The sequence below is a fragment of the Blennius ocellaris genome, assembly GCF_963422515.1.
Source record: "Blennius ocellaris genome assembly, chromosome: 15".
In the NCBI taxonomy this organism is placed as follows: Eukaryota; Metazoa; Chordata; class Actinopteri; order Blenniiformes; family Blenniidae; genus Blennius; species Blennius ocellaris.
This window is the reverse complement of record NC_137664.1, coordinates 10,811,202-10,834,174: the sequence shown is the minus strand read 5'-3', so window position 1 is coordinate 10,834,174 and position 22,973 is coordinate 10,811,202. Positions and strand designations below refer to the sequence as shown.

General features: G+C 42.7%; 3 protein-coding genes across 3 annotated transcripts; 1 reads left to right on the top strand and 2 right to left on the bottom strand.

Annotated features, from left to right (window-relative positions):
* The first annotated feature begins 968 nt into the window (after nt 1-968).
* On the top strand, nt 969-7,427 carry ggcx (gamma-glutamyl carboxylase). The gene is made up of 15 exons (XM_080509969.1): nt 969-1,105; nt 1,298-1,498; nt 1,580-1,738; nt 2,758-2,923; nt 3,014-3,092; nt 3,188-3,294; nt 3,385-3,548; nt 3,632-3,933; nt 4,240-4,371; nt 4,588-4,739; nt 4,845-5,014; nt 5,133-5,263; nt 5,351-5,498; nt 6,335-6,539; nt 6,615-7,427. Exons 1-15 carry the CDS (start codon nt 1,081-1,083, stop codon nt 6,772-6,774), a joined length of 2,301 nt encoding a protein of 766 aa, XP_080366095.1. The 5' UTR covers nt 969-1,080; the 3' UTR covers nt 6,775-7,427.
* An 860-nt stretch (nt 7,428-8,287) lies between these two features.
* snx24 (sorting nexin 24) lies at nt 8,288-14,205 on the bottom strand. The gene is made up of 7 exons (XM_080509970.1): nt 13,990-14,205; nt 12,554-12,637; nt 11,418-11,522; nt 11,128-11,222; nt 10,969-10,998; nt 10,697-10,761; nt 8,288-10,144 (listed from the first exon to the last, which is right to left on the bottom strand). The coding sequence occupies exons 1-7, from the start codon at nt 14,122-14,124 to the stop codon at nt 10,074-10,076; spliced, it is 585 nt and encodes a 194-aa protein (XP_080366096.1). The 5' UTR covers nt 14,125-14,205; the 3' UTR covers nt 8,288-10,073.
* A 920-nt stretch (nt 14,206-15,125) lies between these two features.
* On the bottom strand, nt 15,126-22,409 carry loxa (lysyl oxidase a). Its single transcript, XM_080510024.1, has 7 exons — nt 21,581-22,409; nt 20,799-20,907; nt 20,166-20,303; nt 18,305-18,461; nt 15,913-16,008; nt 15,668-15,783; nt 15,126-15,574 (listed from the first exon to the last, which is right to left on the bottom strand). The coding sequence occupies exons 1-7, from the start codon at nt 22,212-22,214 to the stop codon at nt 15,568-15,570; spliced, it is 1,257 nt and encodes a 418-aa protein (XP_080366150.1). The 5' UTR covers nt 22,215-22,409; the 3' UTR covers nt 15,126-15,567.
* Nucleotides 22,410-22,973: the final 564 nt, after the last annotated feature.

Here is a 22,973-nt window from a genome sequence, read left to right as displayed (position 1 = left end):
CTAAAATGAATTGTTTTGACATGGTGCACAGAATAATTGCAAGTCTTATGATAAACACGAAAGTTCTAACTCTTGTGATTTCATCCCTGTAGTACAACATGGTATAATCTTAATTATTAAATAATAGATTAGCTAATTCCCTCTCGATAGAACATTTCTATGATTTCTGTTTTTGAGAACTGAAATTTGCTATATATTTTCAACGTGACACATTTGCTCAGTTTATGTTACAACACTCTCTGGTAAACACAAGACTGAAACACACTTGTACTTTTGCCCTTGCAGCTGTGCGATAGCAGTGCGAGAGATAACAGAGCATGGGGGGGGGGGGGGGGGGGGGGGGGGGGGGGGGCATTATTATAAAACGTTATTTTCAAGGATACCTCTGAACTTGATTAAATTGTTCAAACAATGGCTTACCATCATCAGGTGTCGCTCCTATGTCATAGTAGTAGTAGTAGTAGTCGTATACTTCTACAATTAAAGCAGCATAAACATAAACAAATACAAAAAAAATCATTATTTCTCAAAACTGATTACAGCATCAGTGATGTCAATTCTATGAACAAAATCTTGTTTTTAAAATTTTCCTTTAGCCTATATTACGATGTAGTAAATAAGTGCATCGATGAGGACAGGGAAATGTTTGCATTGACATTTGGAGATTGTCAATAGGTCAATTATGAAATTAGTAAAACATTATTTTAAAACAATTTCTAAATCATCATACAAAAGAAAGAATTAAATCTTTTGCTTTTATTTTGATTTACTTTTATTTCACGAGTCGGAACGGAAATGACGAAGCCGGAAGTAAATTAAAGGGCGGGATCTTTTGAAGCATCAGCCAATGAACGATCAGCACTTCTTTCACAACATTCCTATCCCTCCCCAGACCGTCTCCTCCTCCTCCTCCTCTTCCTCCTCCTCTCTCCTGGACTGTCCTATGCGAGGGGCTGTGACACGTAAACTGTGTCCATTTCACACAGGCTCTTTCATTCCGCCACGCAGGACTCCTCCACCCGGGGCAGGGAGTGCACAGAGACCCCCTGTCCCACCCCGCAGTCCAAACCTGCGGTAAACATGGAGGCGAGGGACGCGATCGCAGGTGATGTTGTGTATTACTTTGTTGTTGTTGTTGTTGTATATGTAACGTGATTTCCTGTTAGGCTCTTTTGTCAGTCAGACCCACGTTGCGTCTGTAAACAGAAGTTATGCATTTTCCTGACATGGTGCATGTTTATAATTGAAGGTAATTCCCATCGTGTTTACTTTTTTTCTATGCTTGTGACCCACCCAGGCGCTCTTGTGAGCAGTGATGGAGAAGGGCAGACTTCACACAAGACTGCAGCTCCTAAAACTGAACCAACACAAACCAAAACCAGGATGGAGAAGATCTTTGGGTTCAAGAAGGAGGACCTGACCTCCTGGCACGGCCTGGTGACCCTCCTGAACCGTCCCACTGATCCTGCATCTCTTGGCATCTTCCGCTGCTTGTTTGGTAAATTGGGCTAAATCTGGCTCCAGGACATCTTGCTGTCTTTAAAATAGTGCTCCGTCTTACCATGTGTCCGTGCTACAGGTTTGCTGATGGCCATTGACGTCACACAGGAACGTGGGCTCAGTCACTTGGACTACAAGTACCTGGATGGGGCCCCGGTGTGTCGCTTTCCCCTCTTCAACCTTTTGCAGCCGCTGCCACTGGACTGGATGTACCTGGTGTATGTGATTCTCTTCCTGGGTGGGTCACACGCTTTGTTTCATGTAAAGGCTCACACCTGTTTGCTGAGGCTCTCTAAACACAGCGACCCTTGTTTTTATGTCTTCTCTGTATGAGCGGATGCAGTGGTTTTATAGGGGGGGTCTGTCTCTCTGGGGGTGCATGACTGTGGTAAAGATTAAAGCACATATTTCTGCCTCAAATACTTTCACCCGGGGCACACAACTCCTGTAAGACTTCCACAAATTAAGACCTGCTCTGCCAGGCTCCATTGTGACAGCGGGTCATATTTTAATTGCGTGGTTTTGCGTTTGATCACTCATCTTGAGAAAGAAATTTTATATGAGCAAAATCCATTTACCATTTCAAAGTTGATAGAAGATCATAATGACAACAAACTAAATGAATCAATAATTAAATCTAAATCAAAACATCCAAATCTGATGATTCAATATGTAAGAAACCGCACGATTTTCCTGATTTTAGATGAGGATTTTCCCCTAAACTCTTTTTGCAAAATCTAGAACATTGCAAAGTCTCATGGTTTACTGTACAATTGTAATACATGTTTGTATGCGGCAAATGTTTCTTCAAACTAAATACTGTTCGCCATCAACTTCATACATTTGTCAGACACAATTCATGAATTTGCTGTATTATTATTTAAATAGAACAGTGTGTGTTATAACACATTAGATATACAAGTTAGAATTTATATTTTGTAGTTATCACATTCCAAAATAGAATTTAATAGGCTTTCATAGTTTGTGCATAATCTATTCATTTAAATTCTATATTTAGTATTGAACTTTAATACATTTGGGCCTCATCTGAAAGGAAGCATAAAGATGCAGTGTCTTACATTATGTGTTAGTACAGTGTTCTCTTCCTTCCTGGTAAAAAAAAAAATCTTTTTTTCACTCATGATGATTCAGAATCCCTGTTGACCAGATATGTTCAGCATAAACAAACCTGTTTAAAACAACAACATAGAAAAAAATGGATATTGTGATTGACTGAATTTGTCTTTGTAATTGAAGGCTCGCTGGGCATCATGCTCGGCTGCTTCTACCGCCTCTCCTGCCTCATGTTCATCTCCGCATACTGGTACATCTTCTTTCTGGATAAAACGACTTGGAACAATCACTCGTACCTCTACGGCCTCATTGGGTTTCAGCTCACGCTCATGGATGGCAATAGATACTGGTGAGACGCGCTTTTCATTTGTGGTCATGTGTGTGTCTGTGTGTGCTGGTTTGTTTTCGACCGGTCATGTCTGCATGTGTGTGTTTGTAGGTCGATTGATGGGTTGCGTAGGCCGTCCATAAGAAACGCTCATGTGCCTCTGTGGAACTACACATTGCTGAGGACACAGGTTTGGTGATTTTATCGGTGTTTTGTCAAATTTCTTATACGTTTTCTTTGATTCGGGAGCTATTTATGACTATTTATGATTGCTCTTTCTCGAAGATATTTATTGTTTACTTCATCGCCGGAATCAAAAAGCTGGATGCTGATTGGGTGGAGGGCTACTCGATGTCTTACCTGGCACATCACTGGCTTTTTGATCCTTTCAAGTGAGTTTTATTGAACCAGCTTCATCGCTGTTGAGCAAATCTTTGTCGACCCTCACCGATCAACCTGCGTACTGCTTTTTGTTTCCCCAGAGTGATTCTTCCTGTGGAGTTAGTAAGCCTGCTGGTGGTGCATGGGGGTGGTCTTATTCTGGATCTGACCGCAGGCTATCTGCTGTTTTTCGATTTGACACGGCCTTATGCATTTGTCCCCATCAGCTACTTCCACTGTATGAACTCTCAGCTGTTCAGCATCGGTTAGTGTTCTGCCCTTTCTTTCTGATGAGCCCATTTTAAAGCAAAGCTATGCTTCCCTAATCGGAAAGTTTCTGCTTCCCAGGAATGTTCTCCTACACAATGCTGGCCACCAGTCCTCTCTTTTGCTACCCCGACTGGCCGAGAAGATTTTTTGACCATTTCCCATCAGTCCTGAAGGGAGTCCTGCCGTTCACATCAGTGGAGCCCCAGCCCAGCACCTCCTGCGTCTACCAGAATGAGCAGACCTCAAGTAGTGAACAGCGGCAGACCCCGGCTGTGCCGAAAGCCCCCAAGCTGAAACTTAAGCACAAGCTGAGAGCCATCTTTGCTATTATTTATATTGCGGAGCAGTTTTTCCTTCCTTACTCCCACTTCATTACGCAGGTACATGTTGTAATTGTAATCTGTTGCACATTTATTCAATTCTTTGCTCTCGGATCGTCTGTTCTTGCTCTGAGCAAAAGCTTTTTGAAAGTTTATCTGAGTGTCGAGACTGAAAGTTGCTCAACCAGAGTCAACAGTCATTGGTCCACAGCAAACAGTAGCTGGTGAGGTCAGCAGAAAGGTTGAAGATCTCAAAGTCTCCCATCAGGCAGTCTCTGATAACCCTGAACACTTGTTGGTTTTAGTCAGAGAAAGTTGGTAAATGGCTCAAAGACTTAAGTGATGTCAATGTGTTGCGTTGTCCAGGGTTACAACAATTGGACTAATGGCTTGTACGGTTACTCTTGGGACATGATGGTTCACTCTCGAAGCCATCAGCATGTGAAGATCACCTACAAAGATGGTAAAACTGGCGACATCGGATATCTGAACCCAGGGGTGAGTCACTCATCAAAGGTTCAACAACATTCGAGTAAAGTCACATTTGTGTTGAACTGTGGTCGTTCACTTTATTGTTGCCAAGTGATTCAGTCATTCTCTTTTTTTTACTGTTCATTCACAAGCTTCAACCTTTTCTGCTTCTTCTTCTACGGATAGACTAGTTCGCGCTGGAGTAACTCACCACATAAACAAAATCATGTTTGCGTATTGTAGGTGTTCACGCAGAGCCGTCGCTGGAAAGACCACGGAGACATGCTGAAGCAGTACGCCACGTGCCTTAACCACTTCCTGCCCCGTTACAATATCTCCGATCCCGAGATCTACTTCGATATCTGGGTGTCCATCAATGAACGTTTCCAGCAAAGGTGTGTGTCGGGGAAGCCTTTTGCTGGAGACGGAAATGCTGTTGGGAGGTGTTGTGTACACAATAGTTGAGGTTTAAATGTCGTCTGGGCTTTTCGGTTCTTCAGGATCTTTGACCCTCGCGTTGACATCGTGAAGGCCGAATGGTCACCTTTCCGACCGAACCCCTGGCTGATGCCTCTGCTGGTGGACCTCTCACCGTGGAGGACGAAATTCCAGGAGATCGAGGGCAGTTTGGACAATCAGACCGAGATCGTCTTCATTGCTGATTTCCCAGGTTACGAATGTCTCCCGTTTTTCTTTCACGCTAGTCATTATAAACACGTGCACGTTGTGTTGTTTCATTCGCTCTACGCGTTGTTCTTCTCACGATTGACTGCATCTTACCGATTCAGGCCTCCACTTAGAAAACTTTGTGAGTGAGGACCTGGGAAACACCAGCATCCACGTGTTGCAGGGCAACGTGAATGTGGAGATAGTGGAGGAGAAGAAGAACTACACCGTGAAGCCCGGCGAGCAGATCAAGGTACAAATACACACAGTCGCTCTATATGGCGTTCCCTTGAAACATGGACAGACTTCAGTACTCACTGTGCAGCGTGAATGTGTGCAGGTGCCTGCTGGAGCTTACCATAAGGTGTACACGGTGTCTGAAGACCCGTCGTGCTACATGTACATCTACGTCAACACCACCGAGGCGGCGCTGCAGGAGAACTTCACCAAGCTCTTTGAACTCCAGGAGCGTGTTCGCAACGGGACCGGTGAGACGCGTACAGCAAGACGCCTCCGAAACGGATTGCGCTTCATCGGCTGTGCAGAAAAGAGCAATAAGATCACCTAAAAGAAAAGAACAATATTAAAACCCTAAGAATAAGAACTAAATGCACGGTTAAAAAGTACTTTAAAGGATGACTTGAATAGATTTGAGGTAGGAATAAAAAAATTGTATTGAAAACTTTCAACATGAAAAGTATGACCAGTCTGGGAGTAAAAAAGACAAAATGAAATAAGTTAACAGTGAAATTCCCACTCAGCAAAAAGTAGAAACGGCCTCTTACATGCAGGAATACAGGCGTGGTATTTGTTTATTGCAGATTGGTTCAAACATGATGTTCTTTGTTGTAACTTTATTCTTACAAAAATGTTGATAGATGCTACCTGTGTCGTTGATGGGCATTGACCTTGTGTTATTTATTTGCAGGGTGTACATAGTTTCATGTTGTACTAACAAGTATTTATAATCAAGTAGTACCTTATTAATCATGGAAGAAGTTCTTGGTTCTACAAGTTCCTCATAAACTTCAATAATACAGTAAATTCTTACGCTTTCATCTATTAGGTGAACAATAAAGGTCGTGTATAAAATGTTGATACATTTTCTTCCATAGTTAATATCTCACTTGATTTTGCCGCTTACTTCCTGACGGACTCGCACCATTTGTTTGCCAGCTGTCGCTTGGGTTCAGCGCATCCTTGCAGAATGAATCCGTGGCTGATGTCGTGTCGTTTCCGAATAAATGTCAAGCGCGTAAATACCTGACAGCTTTGTCTCCAAACAATCCAGCCCGACTTGACCGGTCAGTGTCTCCCCCAATAGAAACGGAGCCCCTTCCTCCAGAGCTGCAGCCTCTCGCTGCTGCGGACGACGACGGCGGGGCGGAGGTCAACGCCACGGACCCCGTCGTGCGGCTGTTCCTGAAGAGGCAGCGCAGGATGAAGGAGGTGAAGAAGCGCAGGGAGGCTGGCGTGCTGGAGAGACTGGAGCGATTCGCCGTGAAGAAGTATTACACAATGCGACGAGGGTAAGCGCTGGCGCAGACGTTGTCCAGACAACAAGGGTTTCATCTCACCCACTCCGTCCGCGCTCGTCCTTTTAGATTCTTGATGACGGCCATTGCGATGAGAAACCTGGCGGTGGGTCTTCCTCCGCTGGAGCAGCTGACCAGGGAGGTGGAGTTTGCCAACATGAAAGGACCTCAGTCAGACGCCGCAACAGATGAACGGCTCAAAGATGAAGTGGGTCATGGAGAACTTTAAAACCATCCAGAACAAAGGTCCTCACGAGTTTGATAACTCAAATGCAGGTTGCTGTGGGCATTGATGCCTGTTGCCCCCGGCTTTGACTGTTACTACATTGGGAAATTTCCACCCTAGAGATGGAAGGATTCAAGTCTTAAATATTTGACTTTCCTGATGATTTCCACATGTAAAGCTAAAGGATTTAGTTTGAACTATGTTGGCACGTTTCTGTTACCGCTGCAACAAAGCCACATACGACGTCGCGAGAATTCAAGGAAACTTAATTAAAAATTAATGATCTTCCAGCATCTCAAGCTATCAGAGCTGCTTGTGGGGAAACAGGTGAAAACCTGTGACTGAGTGGTTTTAATTTTCATGGGGACAGATTTCATTAAGCCTACTGACTTTTTTTTTTCCCGGGGGGGGAGGATATAATTCCTTATTTTGAATTTTCAATTCCAGTTCTCATTGAATGGCAATTTGATCGAAAGCCAACAGGTTTGCAGAAAGAGTGAGAATATACTGTTTTCAAGGAATTTACTGTGTTTATCGTTTATCCTATAATGTGACCAAAACAATCAGTTTAATACAGTCCATATGTTGTCTATTGACAGAATTTTATAAGATTTGTTTTTTTTTTTTATATAATAAATAACCATTGGTCTCAACAATTCAAGTGTCGGTTCACCTCTTGGTCTGACTTCAATCGCCTTCTTTGGGTTGACAAATGCTAAAACACAGTTATTGCTTAAAGACCAACACTCGTACAGGTTTTACACTGATGCCTCGACTCTCAAAGTAGATTTTTGGACAGCTGGTTTGGACAAACGCGTGTCCATATCGATAGAAACACCAGCTCCGTCACACTGCAAAATGGAGAGCGGTGCTCCTGGGGTAAAGGGTAAAGGGTAACGGTCAGGAGTGAGACGGGTCCTTATTGATTAATGATAACCGACTTCACAAACTACCCGCTTTTCTCCATCAATACAGAAGTTTATGGAGAAACAGTTGTGCTGCCAGCCTGATTTGTGATGTGGGAGAGTTTAAATGGATATGGAGGAAGACCCAGTTTCCATAAAATACATGCATGGGTGAAGGTGCCGTTTGGCTTCTTTATATACAAGTATGTTTATGAGATTATTCAGATTTTATACCTGCTTTGTTGGAGTTGTATGGGGTTGATGCGAGCACACATTGAATAAAAGTCAGAAAAGGACTCATTGCTTCCAAGAAATTTGAAAATATCAAAGGATACCTTTTCGATTGTGAGAAGAAGCCAAACTACTACAACTACTAAAAACACGTGTACACGTGTCAAAGCTAAACTTTAGAAGCCGTTAGCCTCATTTGAAAGGTTAAACACGTTTTGTGGTTCCAGGTAAATCTGATTTGGTGGAAAATTATAAACAATTGCTCTGTTGCTCTTAAAGGTTGCAGAACACTGCTTCTGCACCACCCCTGCATAATAATAATGAAAAAAAGCAGTACCTCTTTTAATAAAATCAATTTGAACTCTTGACACATGTGGCTTCTGGAAATCATTTTATTGTTAGTATTTTACACAAAACCCTTAAAAGTGCTACAGTGGGATTTCCATGTTCACTGTAGGTTGGCGTTATGGCACAGAAATGACACTTCACACACACAATATTAATTATACACAAGATACATATAAATATGTGAGATGGATTTCCAGGCAATGATTCACTTTGTTAAAACACAAAAATCATGATCTCTTTAGTGGAGGTTTGCTCTTCAAGATTAATCTCATTCAGTACGAATGTGTAGTCGTCTCAGTGGTGCAGCGGAGGTCCAGTCACATCAGAAAGCTTCAAAAGGCTGGTCAATAACTACTGTCCCGAATAGGGAAACACAACACAACGACTACACAAAACGGTAAGAGTGTTTACATGTGGAGATGTTTTGCAAAGAAAATGACAAAATCACTCATAATAAAATGTTTGCGTGATTTCATATTGCACAGTGTTTTCCTGCAAAAACACCCGAGTGTCCCTTTTCGTGATGGGAGGAAGACTTAATGATTGGCCTTTAGCAATATATGATAAGAACGTGTTAAATACTGACCTATAGTGTGGCAAATCAACATGATCCTCATATTCACACACAGACTAAAGTTGATCTACAGCTACAGACGCCACTGCTTATTCTTCTATTTGAGGCAGTTTAATATCAACAGGCTTGTATCTTTGTGCAGACTAGAACAATATTTAAATGTCTCATGTAGAGTTTTTATTATCAGAAAAATGAGCCGTCTGTAGCGTGGGGAGGTAATAGCATTGTGTTCTTTAAGGCTTACATCTCACAGCGTCTCCACCTAGTGTTACAAAACGTGATAATCTTCAGAGGAAGTGGGGGGAACTGCAGGTGGAGGAAGCCGAAGTAATTATAGATAATAATGCAGAAGAAGCCTGCGGTTTGAAGATCTCATCATGCTTCTTCAATCAGCACCTCTCACCCCGGTGACGTCTTCCTCCACGAACAGGTTGGACCACATACTTCTGCTAACGAGCACTGCCGTCAAGACTGTAGCACTTCAAAGAGTCAAAAAAACCAAATAGGCCCACGTCACCGCCACGATCTCCTCACGGAGCTCCAGTTAGCGCCACCCGCAAGTGTAGCACGTGGATGTTAACTTCACCGACGGGCTCAGTTCAGCAGCTCAAAACAAGCCTTTAAAAGAAAAAAAAACAAAAAAACAGAGGCCACATCACTGGTGCCACAGAGGGAGTGGCTGCTCTCTGTTGGCAGGCTGTGACTCGCACAAGTCCACTGTCCAGCTCTACGCTTCGCCCGTACGAGACAAAAACGTGCTCTGGCCTCAGAAACCATTCACAAGCTATTTTTTTTATTTTTTATATATATATTTTTCGCTGATTGCCACTCATTATTTTCTCAAGTAAGAAATAAATAAATTCATTATTAGCTATGTTAGACTTAGTTCATTATTTAAATTATTTGTTGATAAATATGCCCACGTGTCAAACTGCTCATTCAATTCGACATGCGACTGAGGATTTAAGCTAAAAGTACAAGTCGAAAGTTAACGGGTGAAGTGATGATGGATGATTTAGTGTCGAGTGCTTAAGAAATGTGGTGATTTGCCTTCAGTCCTGATATTGTGAGAAAAAAAAAAAAAAAGAAAGCATGTTTTTATGAAATGCCTCTGGAAATGTGCAGGCGGCTCAGTGTATGTGGTTAACATGTCACGTCTTTCACGGCACACATCCGGAAATGGCACGGCGATATGAAGCACTCCTTCGCGGCGACGTGTCCTTCGGGATCGGTCTCTTAAGATTCTACCTTGGCTGGAGATCCGAATAGAAAACGCCGTGGATCACACCTTCAATCACCACATTGGAAAACGCATCTGAGGGAAAAGAGAAACGGGTTGGTGAGACAACAGTAGCTTTACATCCGACATAATATCTAATTTGCAGAAGTGGATTCTGTTCTAAGAGAATTGTCAGTTTTCTCCGTGTTCACGTTCAACAGAAAACCGACGTTTTTAGCCGGAATCCAACCATTCTCATGTCATCAGGCATCTTGTGTCGTTAACACAAAGCGTAGGAATAAGCAGTAGCAATGTCCCTCAAACGGTAAAGTGAGGGGCATCCCTCCTCTGGAGGGCACCAGAGAGCATCAGGGGGCAGCGGCAGTGAAATTCTAGGGGTCAGCTGGGAAGAGTTTTTCCAGAATGGTTAATGAATTTTATATTATCTTCCAAAAAAAAAAGCCATATTACAGATACTTTTATTTATTTAAGCAACTGAGATGAACTGAAATAAGCTTCAATGCGATATCGTAAGGGTAGAAGTTTCAAAGGTTGGAGACTTTATATTTCAAATTACGTGACAATAGGAATACTTTTCCATAACGTCTCAATCATATATATATATTAAAAACAAAGAACTGGACCCACCGTGTGCAGGCGATAGCAGGTAGGGGTCTCGCAGAAACAGCAAGACAGGCTGGTGTGAGAGTTTACTGGAAAAAAATTCAATAAAACGACAAAAATAAACAACTCAGGTGGATTGCATGAGCAAGTAATCATGAAAACAGATGGCATCACTGTTAAAACCCGAGTGAAGTTCCAAGTGTAACGCAAACAGACGCTGAAATGTTAAACAGGTTAAAGTACAAAGGGAGAATGGGATTTTCACAAGGTCACAAACCGGCAAACAAATGACTCACCTTGATTCCTCAGATTCGGTGTCGAAAGACCTGAGAGAAGAGAAAATAAGTCATAGCAGACAGTTCGCCCTCTTTCCTTGGGAACAGACTGTCCCACAAACAACCCAAAGGCCACAGCGGGCTCTTTTATTTTATAGAGAAGCTGCACTTTCAACTCACCCACAGCTCTCCGTTTTTGGCATGGAGGGAAAATGGCGGATGTTCAGGAAATCCAGAAATATCTTCGGGAGAACCTCATTCTCCATAATTATAGTCTGACAAAAACAAAAGCAAATTTCAGTGCGTGGATGAAGCGGCGCTCCCAGTGACCTCTGTGTCTGGGGTAGAAGTTGCTCCTTTTCGGTTTAACCTCTCGACCTGCTGGCATCTATGTGTTTGCATTGAGACTGGCCACGTCACATAGGTTACAAGAGGAAACGCTCGAGGACTTCAGATGTGTGCCGGAGTACCTGCAGGTAGAACTCCAAGCCTTGCCTCCTCTGCTCCAGAACTTTAGGAACCCAGTTTCTGACGTGTTTTGAGGGGATTTCAGGAGGCTTTATGCTCTTCTTTAGCTGGAAAGAATAAATAAATATATAATATATATATACACATACAGCAGCCTATAAAAACATTTCAGCAACCAAATCGTCAGAAGCTGTTTGGTTTGGAGGAGAGAAAACCCACACACTTCGATCTGCGTCATCCAGCGCTCTGACCGATATCCCAGAGGGGATGCCGCCGAGGAAAAACATATCGTGTGTTTTTTTTTCCAAAAAGAAGCATTGTATTTGTAATCTTCACTGAAGACACCAGTCAAAGTCCAAAGAATTTTCTCCCCCAGTTTTCACTTATTACGTTATAAACGTTAGCGGTTTGCGGAGTGTGTCTGTGAAAAAAATTTCTTTTTCTTTGTCATTTTTTCGTCTAATGGAGATGAATTCACACATGTTTTGGGACAACTGGACAAAACCCAACCAGCAAGTGGAAGAATGATTTCATCCTGCATGCTACATTCATGCTGGCAGTTCTGAAAAGCACTACAATAAAATCAAACCCTGACAAAAATAGGTAAATATGTAAAAATCACGTCACTGAAACAGTTTAATTTAAAAAGTCTGACTTAATTCTTGAATGCAAAATGTTACATCTGATCTCTTTTTTTTTTGGTGCAACAGCATAAATTACAGTCTTTATTAGCTGTATGATGTTTAAACCGGCAGAATGTTTTTTGTTGCATTCAGTCAATGCGAAGAGGAAGTAATGTGTGAAGTTACAACCCACAAACTCATCAGATGAACACGGTTAACCGGTATGAAGCAAACTTGACAGTTTGTTCTGTGCTGAGATTTCCTCTTCAGGACAGAACCTGAGGGTGTGATTTAATCAATAACCTCAGATGACCTTTGAGTTAAACGATCGAGGCAAATGTTGGAGGAGGTGAGGTCAGGAATGTCGTTTTAATCCCGCGAGATGCATGTGGGGAACGGGAAGCGCAAAGTATGTCCTCACAATCAGTCCCACCAGCGTTGAACCCTTGAGCAAGGCTTTTAAACCGCTATGGGGATCAATAGTCAGTTAAACTCCGTCGCACACAAGGTCTCACCATTTTATGCAAAGCGTGGAATTCACTGTAGCGCTTCTCAACAGTGTGCTGTCGGCCGTTCATCAGCACGTCGATTTTAAAGACCTGAAACAAAGAGGGGGGGGAAATAAAAAAAGAGAGAGAGGAATCACTCAGGCAGACATGTCCCAACTCTATCTTGTCGATACAGTCACTGTGTGTCAGTTTAATGCCGCCGTCAGCGAGTTACAAAGGGGAAACATCTGGCTCCTGCGGTGGAAAAAAAAAAAAAAAATAGATGAGCTGTCAAAAAGTTTCAGCTCAATTGTCATGATCGGCTGGATCCTTTTGTGAAAGCGACAGTTGCTGCACTGAAGAGGAGATTCGTATAAAATGACGGCAGCATTCTTCCTGCAACTCGGGATTGGAAACGTAAACTTGCACAAAATGTGTCAAGACAGAAAATCAACCTGTGAGAAACGTTCACAATATTGATAGAGGCAAAGCAGTAGTCAAATATGAAAGAACAAAAAAAAAAAAAAATTCAATTCTTTATATAATTAGTTGGATGAAACAGGAAGCTCACAATTATATGCAGCCTCATGGTTAAACTATTTAATATCTGTGTATTTTATTTATTGCCCCAAACTCTAACTTTTTGTGCTCAGCACTGAAAAGATGATCACACGTTATTCAACCCCCCCCCCCCCCCCCACAGAAATGCTGTGGACTTTCTCTGAGACGTCTGAGAAGACAAAGCAAGGGAAATGTATTAGAGTATTTATTAAGATAAAGGTAATACAATAAGCTAAATCGATTGTTCTGGGCCTGATTTAAAAGAAGCGTGTGTGTCAGGAAGTTTGTTCCACAAGTCAGGAGTGGAGGAACTCAAAGCTGCTTCACCTCGTTTGCGTCTCCCTGAGGACCTCGGGGGGTCTGGATGCTTCACATTCTACGTGATCTGAAATGTATTTAGGCCCTTCGTGTCACAGTGAGGCCACAGACTGGTGGACACAAACAAAAAGCAGAAGCCTTTCTGTTCTCGAGTGCAGAAAGTGTCTCCTGGATGGCTTTTGTTTTGACACCCTGAGAGCAGGCTGAGCCTCGACACCCCCCTATATGACCCCCCCTGGTGAAAGCGACCCCTTTCAGGACAGCAGCACTTTATTTAGGTCAGACATTGGACAGACAGCTGGGGGTCTGCTGGATTATTCAGAGGGCAGCCACACATGTCCTGAAATAGACGCAGATTCGATCCAACCTTTGGATATTATTATTATTATTGATGCATTCATATGAGCAGTGAAAGAGAAGGGAACACATTTTACAACGGCTCAACAAGCTGCATTTGAGCTGATATGTGACACACACACACACACACACACACACACACACACACACACACACACACACACACACACACACACACACACACACACACACACACTCAGATGGACAGACATGTCATTGGAGCTCACCGTGTATCCTTTCTCCACCGAGTTGTTTTCGGAGCGAAACGACGGGATCGACACATTCACCGGGTGCATCTTCGTCAAAAGGAGGAACGAAACACTGTTACGAAGGAAAACGACTATTTTTTTTCTCTCTCTCATACACACTCACTCTCTCAACACACCTATCGCTCGCTCTCTCTCTCTCACACACACACACACACACACTGTGCTGGTGGTCCACTTCAGTTTGTGACAGCCTGATAAAAATCACTGAAAACAAACGAGCGGGCGCAGTCTCAGCGGCGCCTCCTGCTGGAGCGGAGGTTCATTTCAATGTCAACACAAAGTTATGCAGAATTATTTGTGTGTGCGTGTGTGCACTGCAGGGATTCACAGTGTGGAAGGGTGAGCCTCCACCATACAGAGCAGAAGCCTCTTTAAGAACGATGAATCTTTGTGTGCTTGAGCAAGTGTGTGTGTGCATGTACTTAACACACTTATATGTGTAACAGAGTTTGTATCCATGAATAAATCTGCCAAAAGACTCCTACATACTCTTGCTTGTGGGAGCATTATTTATCAGATAACGCTTCAATCAATTCAACAATTAAGTTTGCACAACCTTTAGCGATGGTGTTCATTTTACTGTGGTAGTCAAGATATAGAGATGGACCAGCAAAATCATATTTTCTGTGACACTAGAACTTTACACATGTGAAAGACCACAATAACACACTCGCAGAATTTTGAAGCTGTTCTGTCATTTCAAAGGATTCATTGTATTATTGAGAGTGGGCGAGTCTGTCAGTGTTAGGCTTCACTGTGATGTTTTGCAAAAATAGAGATTAAAGAGATTTGTTTGTTTGAAACAATCTGGCAATACTCCAAAGACAAAGAGTTTGAAACAACAATTTGAGATTACGAATGTTTCTGTGTTATGAAATACATCCATTGTTGCTTTATGTTATGATGTCATTATCAGCAATGTGAACGACTATCAGATATTTTATTCCATTAGATAAATGGTGCAGAGAATGTTCTCACCAGGCTACGATTTAATCAACAATCCTTATGCCGATTTTTCAACATGAGTGGTTGCTAAGACTAAAGGCTTGACAATCAACAAAACAGGAAAGGTGAAGCAAGAAGAGAGAACTCACTCTGTAACAAAATTTTATTCAAGTATGTTTTTTGTCCAAAGTAAAGAGTTTCTTCTGTAGCATATAAATATAACAAAAATACTGATTTAATTCATCAGTCTAAGCAGATTTATGTTTTTGTTTTACAAAGCTCCCAGTATTCATGGAGTGTTGTTCTTTTTACACGAGGTATAAAAATGCAAGCTACAGTACAAATTCACAGAAGGAAGAACATGTTTGGAGAAAAGCTCAGAAAAGAAAGTACTTTACCACGCAAGCAAAGAAAGGTTCTGCATAATGCGGTGCTTCAAATTCCATCATCCTGCTCGTATTTACAATATAAATGAATGCATGTCTGAATAGATCCGTTTTTTTTTATTTTCCCGTGGTGTTTTATGTGCAGTCCTCTTTGTTGTCATTTACAAGGCTCATCAGCTGAGACACTGTGGATGGCTGTTGTTTCTTAATATCTGAAAAAAAAAATTCAAGCACAAATATGTCAAAACACTGCAAGAAATGATTGGAAGCTGAATATCACGAGTCACAATAGACGCCCCACTCACGTTGACATGTGACAACCAGACACGTAGGCATAGCTGCCGGTGTAGCGAACGTCACAGCGCACGATGTTGTTGGTGTAGTCCGATTCTTCAATCTGATAGTAAGGATTCACGTTGATCTGCACAAATGTATTGGAAAAAAAAAAAAAAAGAGTAAACAACAATTAGACTCATATGAAACAATGTTTAACGTCTCAGGAGAGAAGACATCTGTTTTTTTTGTTGTTGGTTTTTTTTCCCTGTCAGACCTTCAGGGTATAACGTCCAGGTTTCACATCTGTGATGTCGATCCACTGGCAGTCGATGTCTGCGTTGTAGGTATCATAACATCCCGGACTCAGGCCCTGCACGTTGGACAGCAACCAAATAAAACATCCCATGAACAAACTCCTTATAAAACACTTCAGGTTGCTTCAGAAGCTCCAATTGGAACGTTTCAAACAGGACAAGAGGCACGGTGCAGAAAGAAAGAAAGAAAGGAGGGGGAAAGAAAAGAGCAGGTCAAAGAGGAAAACTTGATGGAAAAGGAATTCAGTTGTGAAACGACTGACCACAAAAGTTCAGACAGGTGTGGGTCGTCCTGGAGGCAAAGCGGGAAACCATTAAATCACCATCACTACTGGCTTGTGTGGAAAGAAAATACTAAAGCTGTTCTCTCTCAAAGTTCAGGCGCCTTGGTTTATCACATTTGTCAGCTCGACTCTGCTCGGATATTTAGAGGCCACATGGTTCCTTTAAGAAATAATCAAAAGGATGCTGCTCATTAGGCTGTTATACTTGTAAATGTATTTCCCGCAGGTCAGATTATACTTCTGCGTGCTCACTTATAGCTGCAGCTGGTTGGACTCGTCAGAACTAGGTTGCTACCGTGTTGTTTTAGCTGGCAGGAGCGAGCTGGCCACTTGAAAGCAGCCAATACAAGTTGTACCCAGCACACTGACATGTTTAGATGGTCAGTCTGCAAGGAAATAGCTGTAAATCTAGAGCACACAAAGTAAAAGTGGAATCTGCTTTTATTGAGAAATTGCATGTGATTCACATGTTTGATTTGGCAGAAGTGTTTTGGTTTTTTTTTCTGGATGTCCTTTTCCTGAGGTAATCTAAAACCTCTATCTGGGCTTTAGGAGCAGTAGAAACACAGAAGGTGCTGCTGGACTGGCTGGCTGGTTACATACCAGTGAGATTCTGGGATGAAGGGTCTTGCTTCATAGTGGTGAACCATCGGTCGTGGAACTCTGATGACAATCTTGTCACTATTTCATTGTTAATTGACTTATTCTCACCATTGGTATAGCCGGCCCACGACTTCCTGCTCATGAACCACGAGGACATGGTACCGCAGTGTGTTCTAACATTGCATTTATGTAAACAGAGAGAGGGGACGGAACACCTGCACGGATTAGTTGCACCGACTTTGACGGCTTGATCAACCTTCATTGCTGCAGAACAGCTTTAAGTTGTTAATCTGTTCCCTGAAAAAAAAAAGCCTTTTGTGAAATTCTAAAATGTACAGTATATTATTTTCTTTCAGTTTTAAGTAATCTTACCAATATTTTAACTTCTGGCAGTTGTAATATTTCAAGCTATTCATTGGACTTGATGTCTTGGTGTTCTAAAACTGTTGAGCTGCAATGCACATAAACAACATATTCTCTATGGGGCAAATTCATAATAAATTTCAAAGATTATGACGACAATTTGTTAAAACAATAAGACTTCCTGCAGAAGTGCCGGTTGACGAATAAACCCTTAAATCAGGGGTGTAAAACAGCGGATCAATTTAGTCCCACAAGACAAGCGAAAGTGAAAATGTCCACAGCAAATCATTGATGTTTTCTTTTCAATAATGATGACAAGGGTCAGTATATTCTCTGGGTATCTCTCATGTTCAGGTCGAGCAGCTGAGATTGGAGCAAGAGTTTAGTGATGCAGTGGAGAAGGTTTGATAGAACATGCTAAAACAATAGAAAGCCTGAGCTCTGGAAAGCAGCGGACGTTTGCCAACATTAGTCAGAAAAGACACACTGTGGAAAATATTTCAGACCCTTCGGCAAATCTTGAGACAAAAGTTCATGTTATGAATCACCAGATCCTACAATAATCCAGTAGAACGTTCAAACCTTTGGCCTAAATGAAGGACAGCATGTTCTGGACATTCTACTGCATGATAAATCATTGGTTAAAAAAAAGAAAACGATGGAATATGTCTTTCTTGTGAGAGGAATAACAAAAGTAACCGAATTGCATTCGCTTATAATTTTGGCAACTCATCGTGGACCAGTAGTCTGGAGCTGGGTGACCCCCTGATTTATGGGTTGTTATGCTTTTTACTCATCTGGTCCAGTAGAGATCAGATTGGAAGGAATGCGATTCCTGGACTGGAACGAGTTTGACCCCCTCGCATTGGCCTTAGACTTTATACCTAGATCTTTTCATAATCTATGTAGTTTAGAATCAAAACATTTTTTTTTTAAACAATCCCTTTGGAAAACTAAAATTTCATAAAGAGGCATTTGAAAAATATAAAGATATGAAAGCCATATGTGGTCATCGGGAACAACTGGCAATACGTATGTCGTTAAAAACAGAAACTGTGAAGTCAGTGACAACAATAGCAAAGTGTGTTTTTAGTTTTGAGACCTGAGTGTGAGAGGTGCAGGCAAATCGCCTGTAATATCCGTAGTCACAGGAAGTGTCCTCCAAGCAGAAGCTGGCCTTGTGGCCCTCTGCCATCGACTGCTGAGTGGTGGCATCCAGCAGGTCGTAGTGGCTGAACTCGTCCATGCTGTGGAAATGCCTGTGGATCAGCAGGAAAGTGTTCAACCACAGAGGAGACCGAGTGCCACGTCGCTGAGGCACCATTTGTCATGGCAGCTTTTGTTGAGTGAGCTCTGAATTATATTTCAATACAATGACTCGCATGTCAGTGAGGCGAAAACACTGCAGGCGTTTACTTTATTGCACACGGTTCTGTGGACCGACAGCGACTCTCAATCTGGTTCAACTCCACTATCACAAGAAGGGAGTTTGTTTAATGAGTCCAACACAGTTTAGATTTCAACATTAGTTCACTTTCAAAACAGTGACAGGAATCTATACAGTCTTACATTAACAGTCCACAGGCTCTCTGCCAAACATGCTCGGGGAGCTGCAGCAGACATCTTGATTGATAGCATTACTGTGGAATGAGGTAGTTTCTTTGGAAATAATGAAAAAAAAAAAAAAGACTGATGGACATTTTTCCACCAGTTCAAACAAGGTTTCCTTTCGGGCTCATTATCTGTATTATGCAGTCTAATTTGAACATGTGCAGGTGTAAATAAACCAAAACTAAAGGTTGTTTGAAGTTCAGCCTCTTTATCTTTTGGCAGGTTTTAGAGGTTTTACTGTCTGGAATTAGAAATAAATCCATTTAAAAGCCTGAAAATACAAATAAAACTCATGTTACAACATCCACGCTGATATTTTAATCTCTGTGAGAAGACAGAAAAAGGCCCAACAGTAACCCAACGGTGCCAAATCACAACTGCAAAACAGAAGGCAGAAATTATATTTCTTATAATTCTTGTAACTTTGAATGTGTCGGCACATACTTTCAACAAACTCAAAAACAACCATGTGTATCTCCAGAGTACACTCGGAGACGAAATGGAGAGATACAGAATGACTAATGGGCAGAAACCAAATGGAAAATCTGCTCTGCCTTTTGAGAACCGCTGGATTTAAAGAATCTAAATGTTGTCTGTGGATGACACAGAGCCTCATGCAGAGTCTCAGAAGCTAAAATCAGCTCCCACTCAGGGCAGTGGTTTCCAAAATGTAGGGCTGGCTTCAAGGGAATCATTGATAATTATTTAATTCATTACTTGATTACTGGATCTGTCCAAGCACTACTGCTTCGCCAATGGGTTTGCTCAAACTTTTAAAAAAGTTTAATGGAGAAGAAAGACTTGATAAATTCAACTTTAGTGCAAAACCATAGGCTTAAAGGATACCGTCTGTGTATAAAGACTTAGTAGATGAGTTCTGATTTATGTTGCCTCGGGAACCCAACAGCTGTTAATAATACTTCCTAACGTAAAACCCCCCCCCCAAAAAAAACGGATTGTATGTTCTCTCCATGCATCCGTGGCTTTTTCTCTGGGTATTATGGTTTTCTTTCCACAGTCTAAAACTATGCATGTGAGGTTGATAAATGAATGACAATTGTGTGTGCGTGTGTGTGTGTGTGTGTGTGTGTGTGTGTGTGTGTGTGTGTGTGTGTGTGTGTGTGTGTGTGTGTGTGTGTGTGTGTGTGTGTGTGTGTGTGTGTGTGTGTGTGTCTGCTATGCACTGCAGACCTGTCCAGGGTGTAACCTGTGGTTCTCGCTCTGTGAAAGGGATTCTCATCCTCCCACACTTTATAAAAACCCAATGCTTAAAGGTTTGAGCTGACAGGTCACAGCAGTCATGTGTCTGTGTGATGGCGAGGCAGACAGCGCTGACATGTTGTTATACTCACTGGTGACAGCTGTGCCACTCCCAGGCGTAGCGCGGCCTGCTGGGGAGGAAGTCTGCAGTCCCCTGGTTCTTGACTTTCTGAGGAAACCTCAGCAGCATGCGCGTGTCATAGTCTCTGATACTCGATCTGTAGGCTGAGCTGCCGGAGGGACAGCGACAAGAGCGTAAGTGTTAGCGAGGAAACCCAGAGAGGATCCCTCCGCCTTCCTTCCTTCCTTCCCCACACCGTGTCATTTCTGGACAGGATGACATCACTCAGATTACTTTTCCTGCTACATCTCCTCCAGACTGTCAGTGTCTGAGCGAGAGCAGCCTGAGTAAATGGCGGGTGGAAAAAGTCTTTTGGAGGCACGTGGTTGTTTGGGTTAGTTTTCGATAATGTGTTTACCATTCAGGCTTTCTCTCCGAGGGCAAACTATCATTAAGCTTTTACAGAAATCCTCCACCCCACCCTCTACTCCATCAGCGGCAGGATTTGGTTAATTTTACCTCATTTTGTGCTTCCACTGGGCAGCACTCACCACAAACACTTGAGGTGGTTGTTATGGCTCAGGGCTCTGTGAATCACACTCAGACACGGCTGCAAAGCAATTATATTTTTTTTCCTCCTGGATCAGTCGGGACAGTAGCCTACCTTGACAAACAGTTTTCCTCAGCCGCACATCTCAAGTTGTACATTGGCACTCTCTGAGCGTAAGCAGAGGCTTGAATGTAGTACGGGTCCGGTACAAGATCAGGGAGACCTACAACACACAACATCATGACGAATCGAACCACATCAGAGCAGCAGCTAAGTAATAAACAAAGCGAAGCAAAGACAAATGAAAGAAAACAGTAATCAGTGACACACGATACGACTTTGCCGACTTGAACAGATGGCACGCAGACACAGACACAGACGCAGACACAGACACACACACACACACACACACACACACACACACACACACACACACACACACACACACACACACACACACACACACACACACACACACACACACACACACACACACACACACACACACACACACACACACACACGCACACACTGGCAATTCCTGGGAAGGTGAGGTGACTGGTGTAAAATAAAAAGTATTCAAAATGTGCAAATATTTACATGCTTTTTTTGTTATGGATGAAAAGTGACCATATTCTTGATTAAACCCCATGGAGTCTATCAGGTTATATTATCATGTCTTTGCCATAAAAACGTTTGATCTTAACAAAGATGACAGATGACATCATTTTCTTGATGAAGAAACAGCCTTTAAACTACTTTTAAAAAGTATGAAGTGGAAAATTCTTAGCTATTACAGTGTCATTGATCAACAAAATGCTCGATTGGAACATGTATTTGATCTTTGATCTTTCAAACCCACTGAGTGCTGTGTGAGAACACTTTGCTTCTCTTACCGTACTGATGATACCTTGTGCCATATCCGGGTCTCCCTCTCTGTCGCGGTCTCTCATAAACGTCATAGTGGTTGTAATATGGATTATCATGGTCAATGGACTTGTAGGGGTCGTAGGGATCGTCACCGACCATCATGTCCTCTCTCCTGGTCGGAGGCGGACTGACAGTGACCTTTTCCTGGGTGTCGTTGACGCGTCGGCTCGTCTGCGTCCGCGTGCGCTCATGGTGATGCTGCTGCTGTCCTCTCAGGAGCCTCTGGAGCGGCTGAGGGATGCTCTGAGGGTGAGAGGCAGCGGGCCGGGGAGGCTGCTGCTGCTGCTGCTGCTCCACCGGCTGGCTCCGGGTGTCCTGATGCCTCACTGCCGCGTCACGGATGATGGTGAGCGGTCGCGGCTGCACTTGCTCCTGCGGTGCGCCTCTGCGCCGCGCCGGCTGATACTCCGAGCCTTGGCTTAAAATGCTGAAAACCTTCCCGTTATGCGACCACTGTAGCGTCTGCCGGAGAGCCGCCCTTTGCTCATTTCCCTGCTGCGTGCCCGGGTTTCTCTGACAGTGAGCAACTTGCAGGATGAAAACACATAAACTGATGCACGCATACGCGTAACGCGGCTTGCCAAATACGCGCAGCCCCATTATTGAACTCAACTGGGAAAAAAAAGCCGATTATGACAAAGTGAGTATGAAAACGACCCAGGCAGTTATTTTTTTTAAAATCTCAGATATCCTTCATGTCTTTTCCAAGGATATCCCGTGAGTTGTGAAGAAACGCTAAGTTTCTGTGTATCCAGAACTCATATCGCTCTGCAGCAGCAGCAGCAGCCTGCAGATGCGCTCTGTGAGATGATGATGATGTGGAGGAGGAGTTCCGCATTTGGAGTGTCTGATTCCGTTACACAAGTCTGTCTTGCTCATATAACCACTGGATATGAGAATATGCCCCGCCAAAATGTGTTTGATAACTTCTTGGGCTGGCGCTATTAAAGCACGTCAAGAAGTTGGGAGACCTTTTGTCTTAAATACAATAGAACGATATTGTGGATATTGAGAATTGTAGCATCACCACAAGGAGATTTGAAAAAACTTTATGTCAAGGCAAATTCATTTTCATAAGACTTGAGCAATGCCACCAATCTCTTGAAAAACTCCCTATTTTTCCCTACTGTCTACATTTTTAGTTTTCTTAACTTCAACAGAATGCCACGATCTATTGCTTTTCTCTTGACTGTTGGATGAACTCCCAACCAAATTATAACACTTACTGCCAAAAAGTCTCTACACTTATCATCTTTTTCAGAGGAGGATCCCAGGAACTGAAAAGAACTACTGTGATGGCCGTGGCCAGCATTTTCACTGGTTTTTTTTCTCCTTCTTATTTCTTTCCTTCTGCAAACC

Excerpts from the sequence above, each read along its gene's own strand:
- ggcx (XM_080509969.1), top strand. The coding sequence starts at position 1,081 with ATGGAGGCGAGGGACGCGATCGCAG. Across the intron at positions 3,093-3,187 it reads ACACATTGCTGAGGACACAG|ATATTTATTGTTTACTTCAT; the intron begins GTTTGGTGATTT and ends TCTTTCTCGAAG. Across the intron at positions 4,740-4,844 it reads AATGAACGTTTCCAGCAAAG|GATCTTTGACCCTCGCGTTG; the intron begins GTGTGTGTCGGG and ends TCGGTTCTTCAG.
- snx24 (XM_080509970.1), bottom strand. The coding sequence starts at position 14,124 with ATGAGAGAGAGAAAAAAAATAGTCGTTTTCCTTCGTAACAGTGTTTCG. Across the intron at positions 11,523-12,553 it reads TCCACGCTTTGCATAAAATG|CTAAAGAAGAGCATAAAGCC; the intron begins GTGAGACCTTGT and ends TATTCTTTCCAG. Across the intron at positions 10,145-10,696 it reads CCTGCTATCGCCTGCACACG|ATGCGTTTTCCAATGTGGTG; the intron begins GTGGGTCCAGTT and ends CTTTTCCCTCAG.
- loxa (XM_080510024.1), bottom strand. The coding sequence starts at position 22,214 with ATGGGGCTGCGCGTATTTGGCAAGCCGCGTTACGCGTATGCGTGCATC. Across the intron at positions 18,462-20,165 it reads GAGTGGCACAGCTGTCACCA|GCATTTCCACAGCATGGACG; the intron begins GTGAGTATAACA and ends GCTGATCCACAG. Across the intron at positions 15,784-15,912 it reads CTGGACGTTATACCCTGAAG|ATCAACGTGAATCCTTACTA; the intron begins GTCTGACAGGGA and ends ACATTTGTGCAG.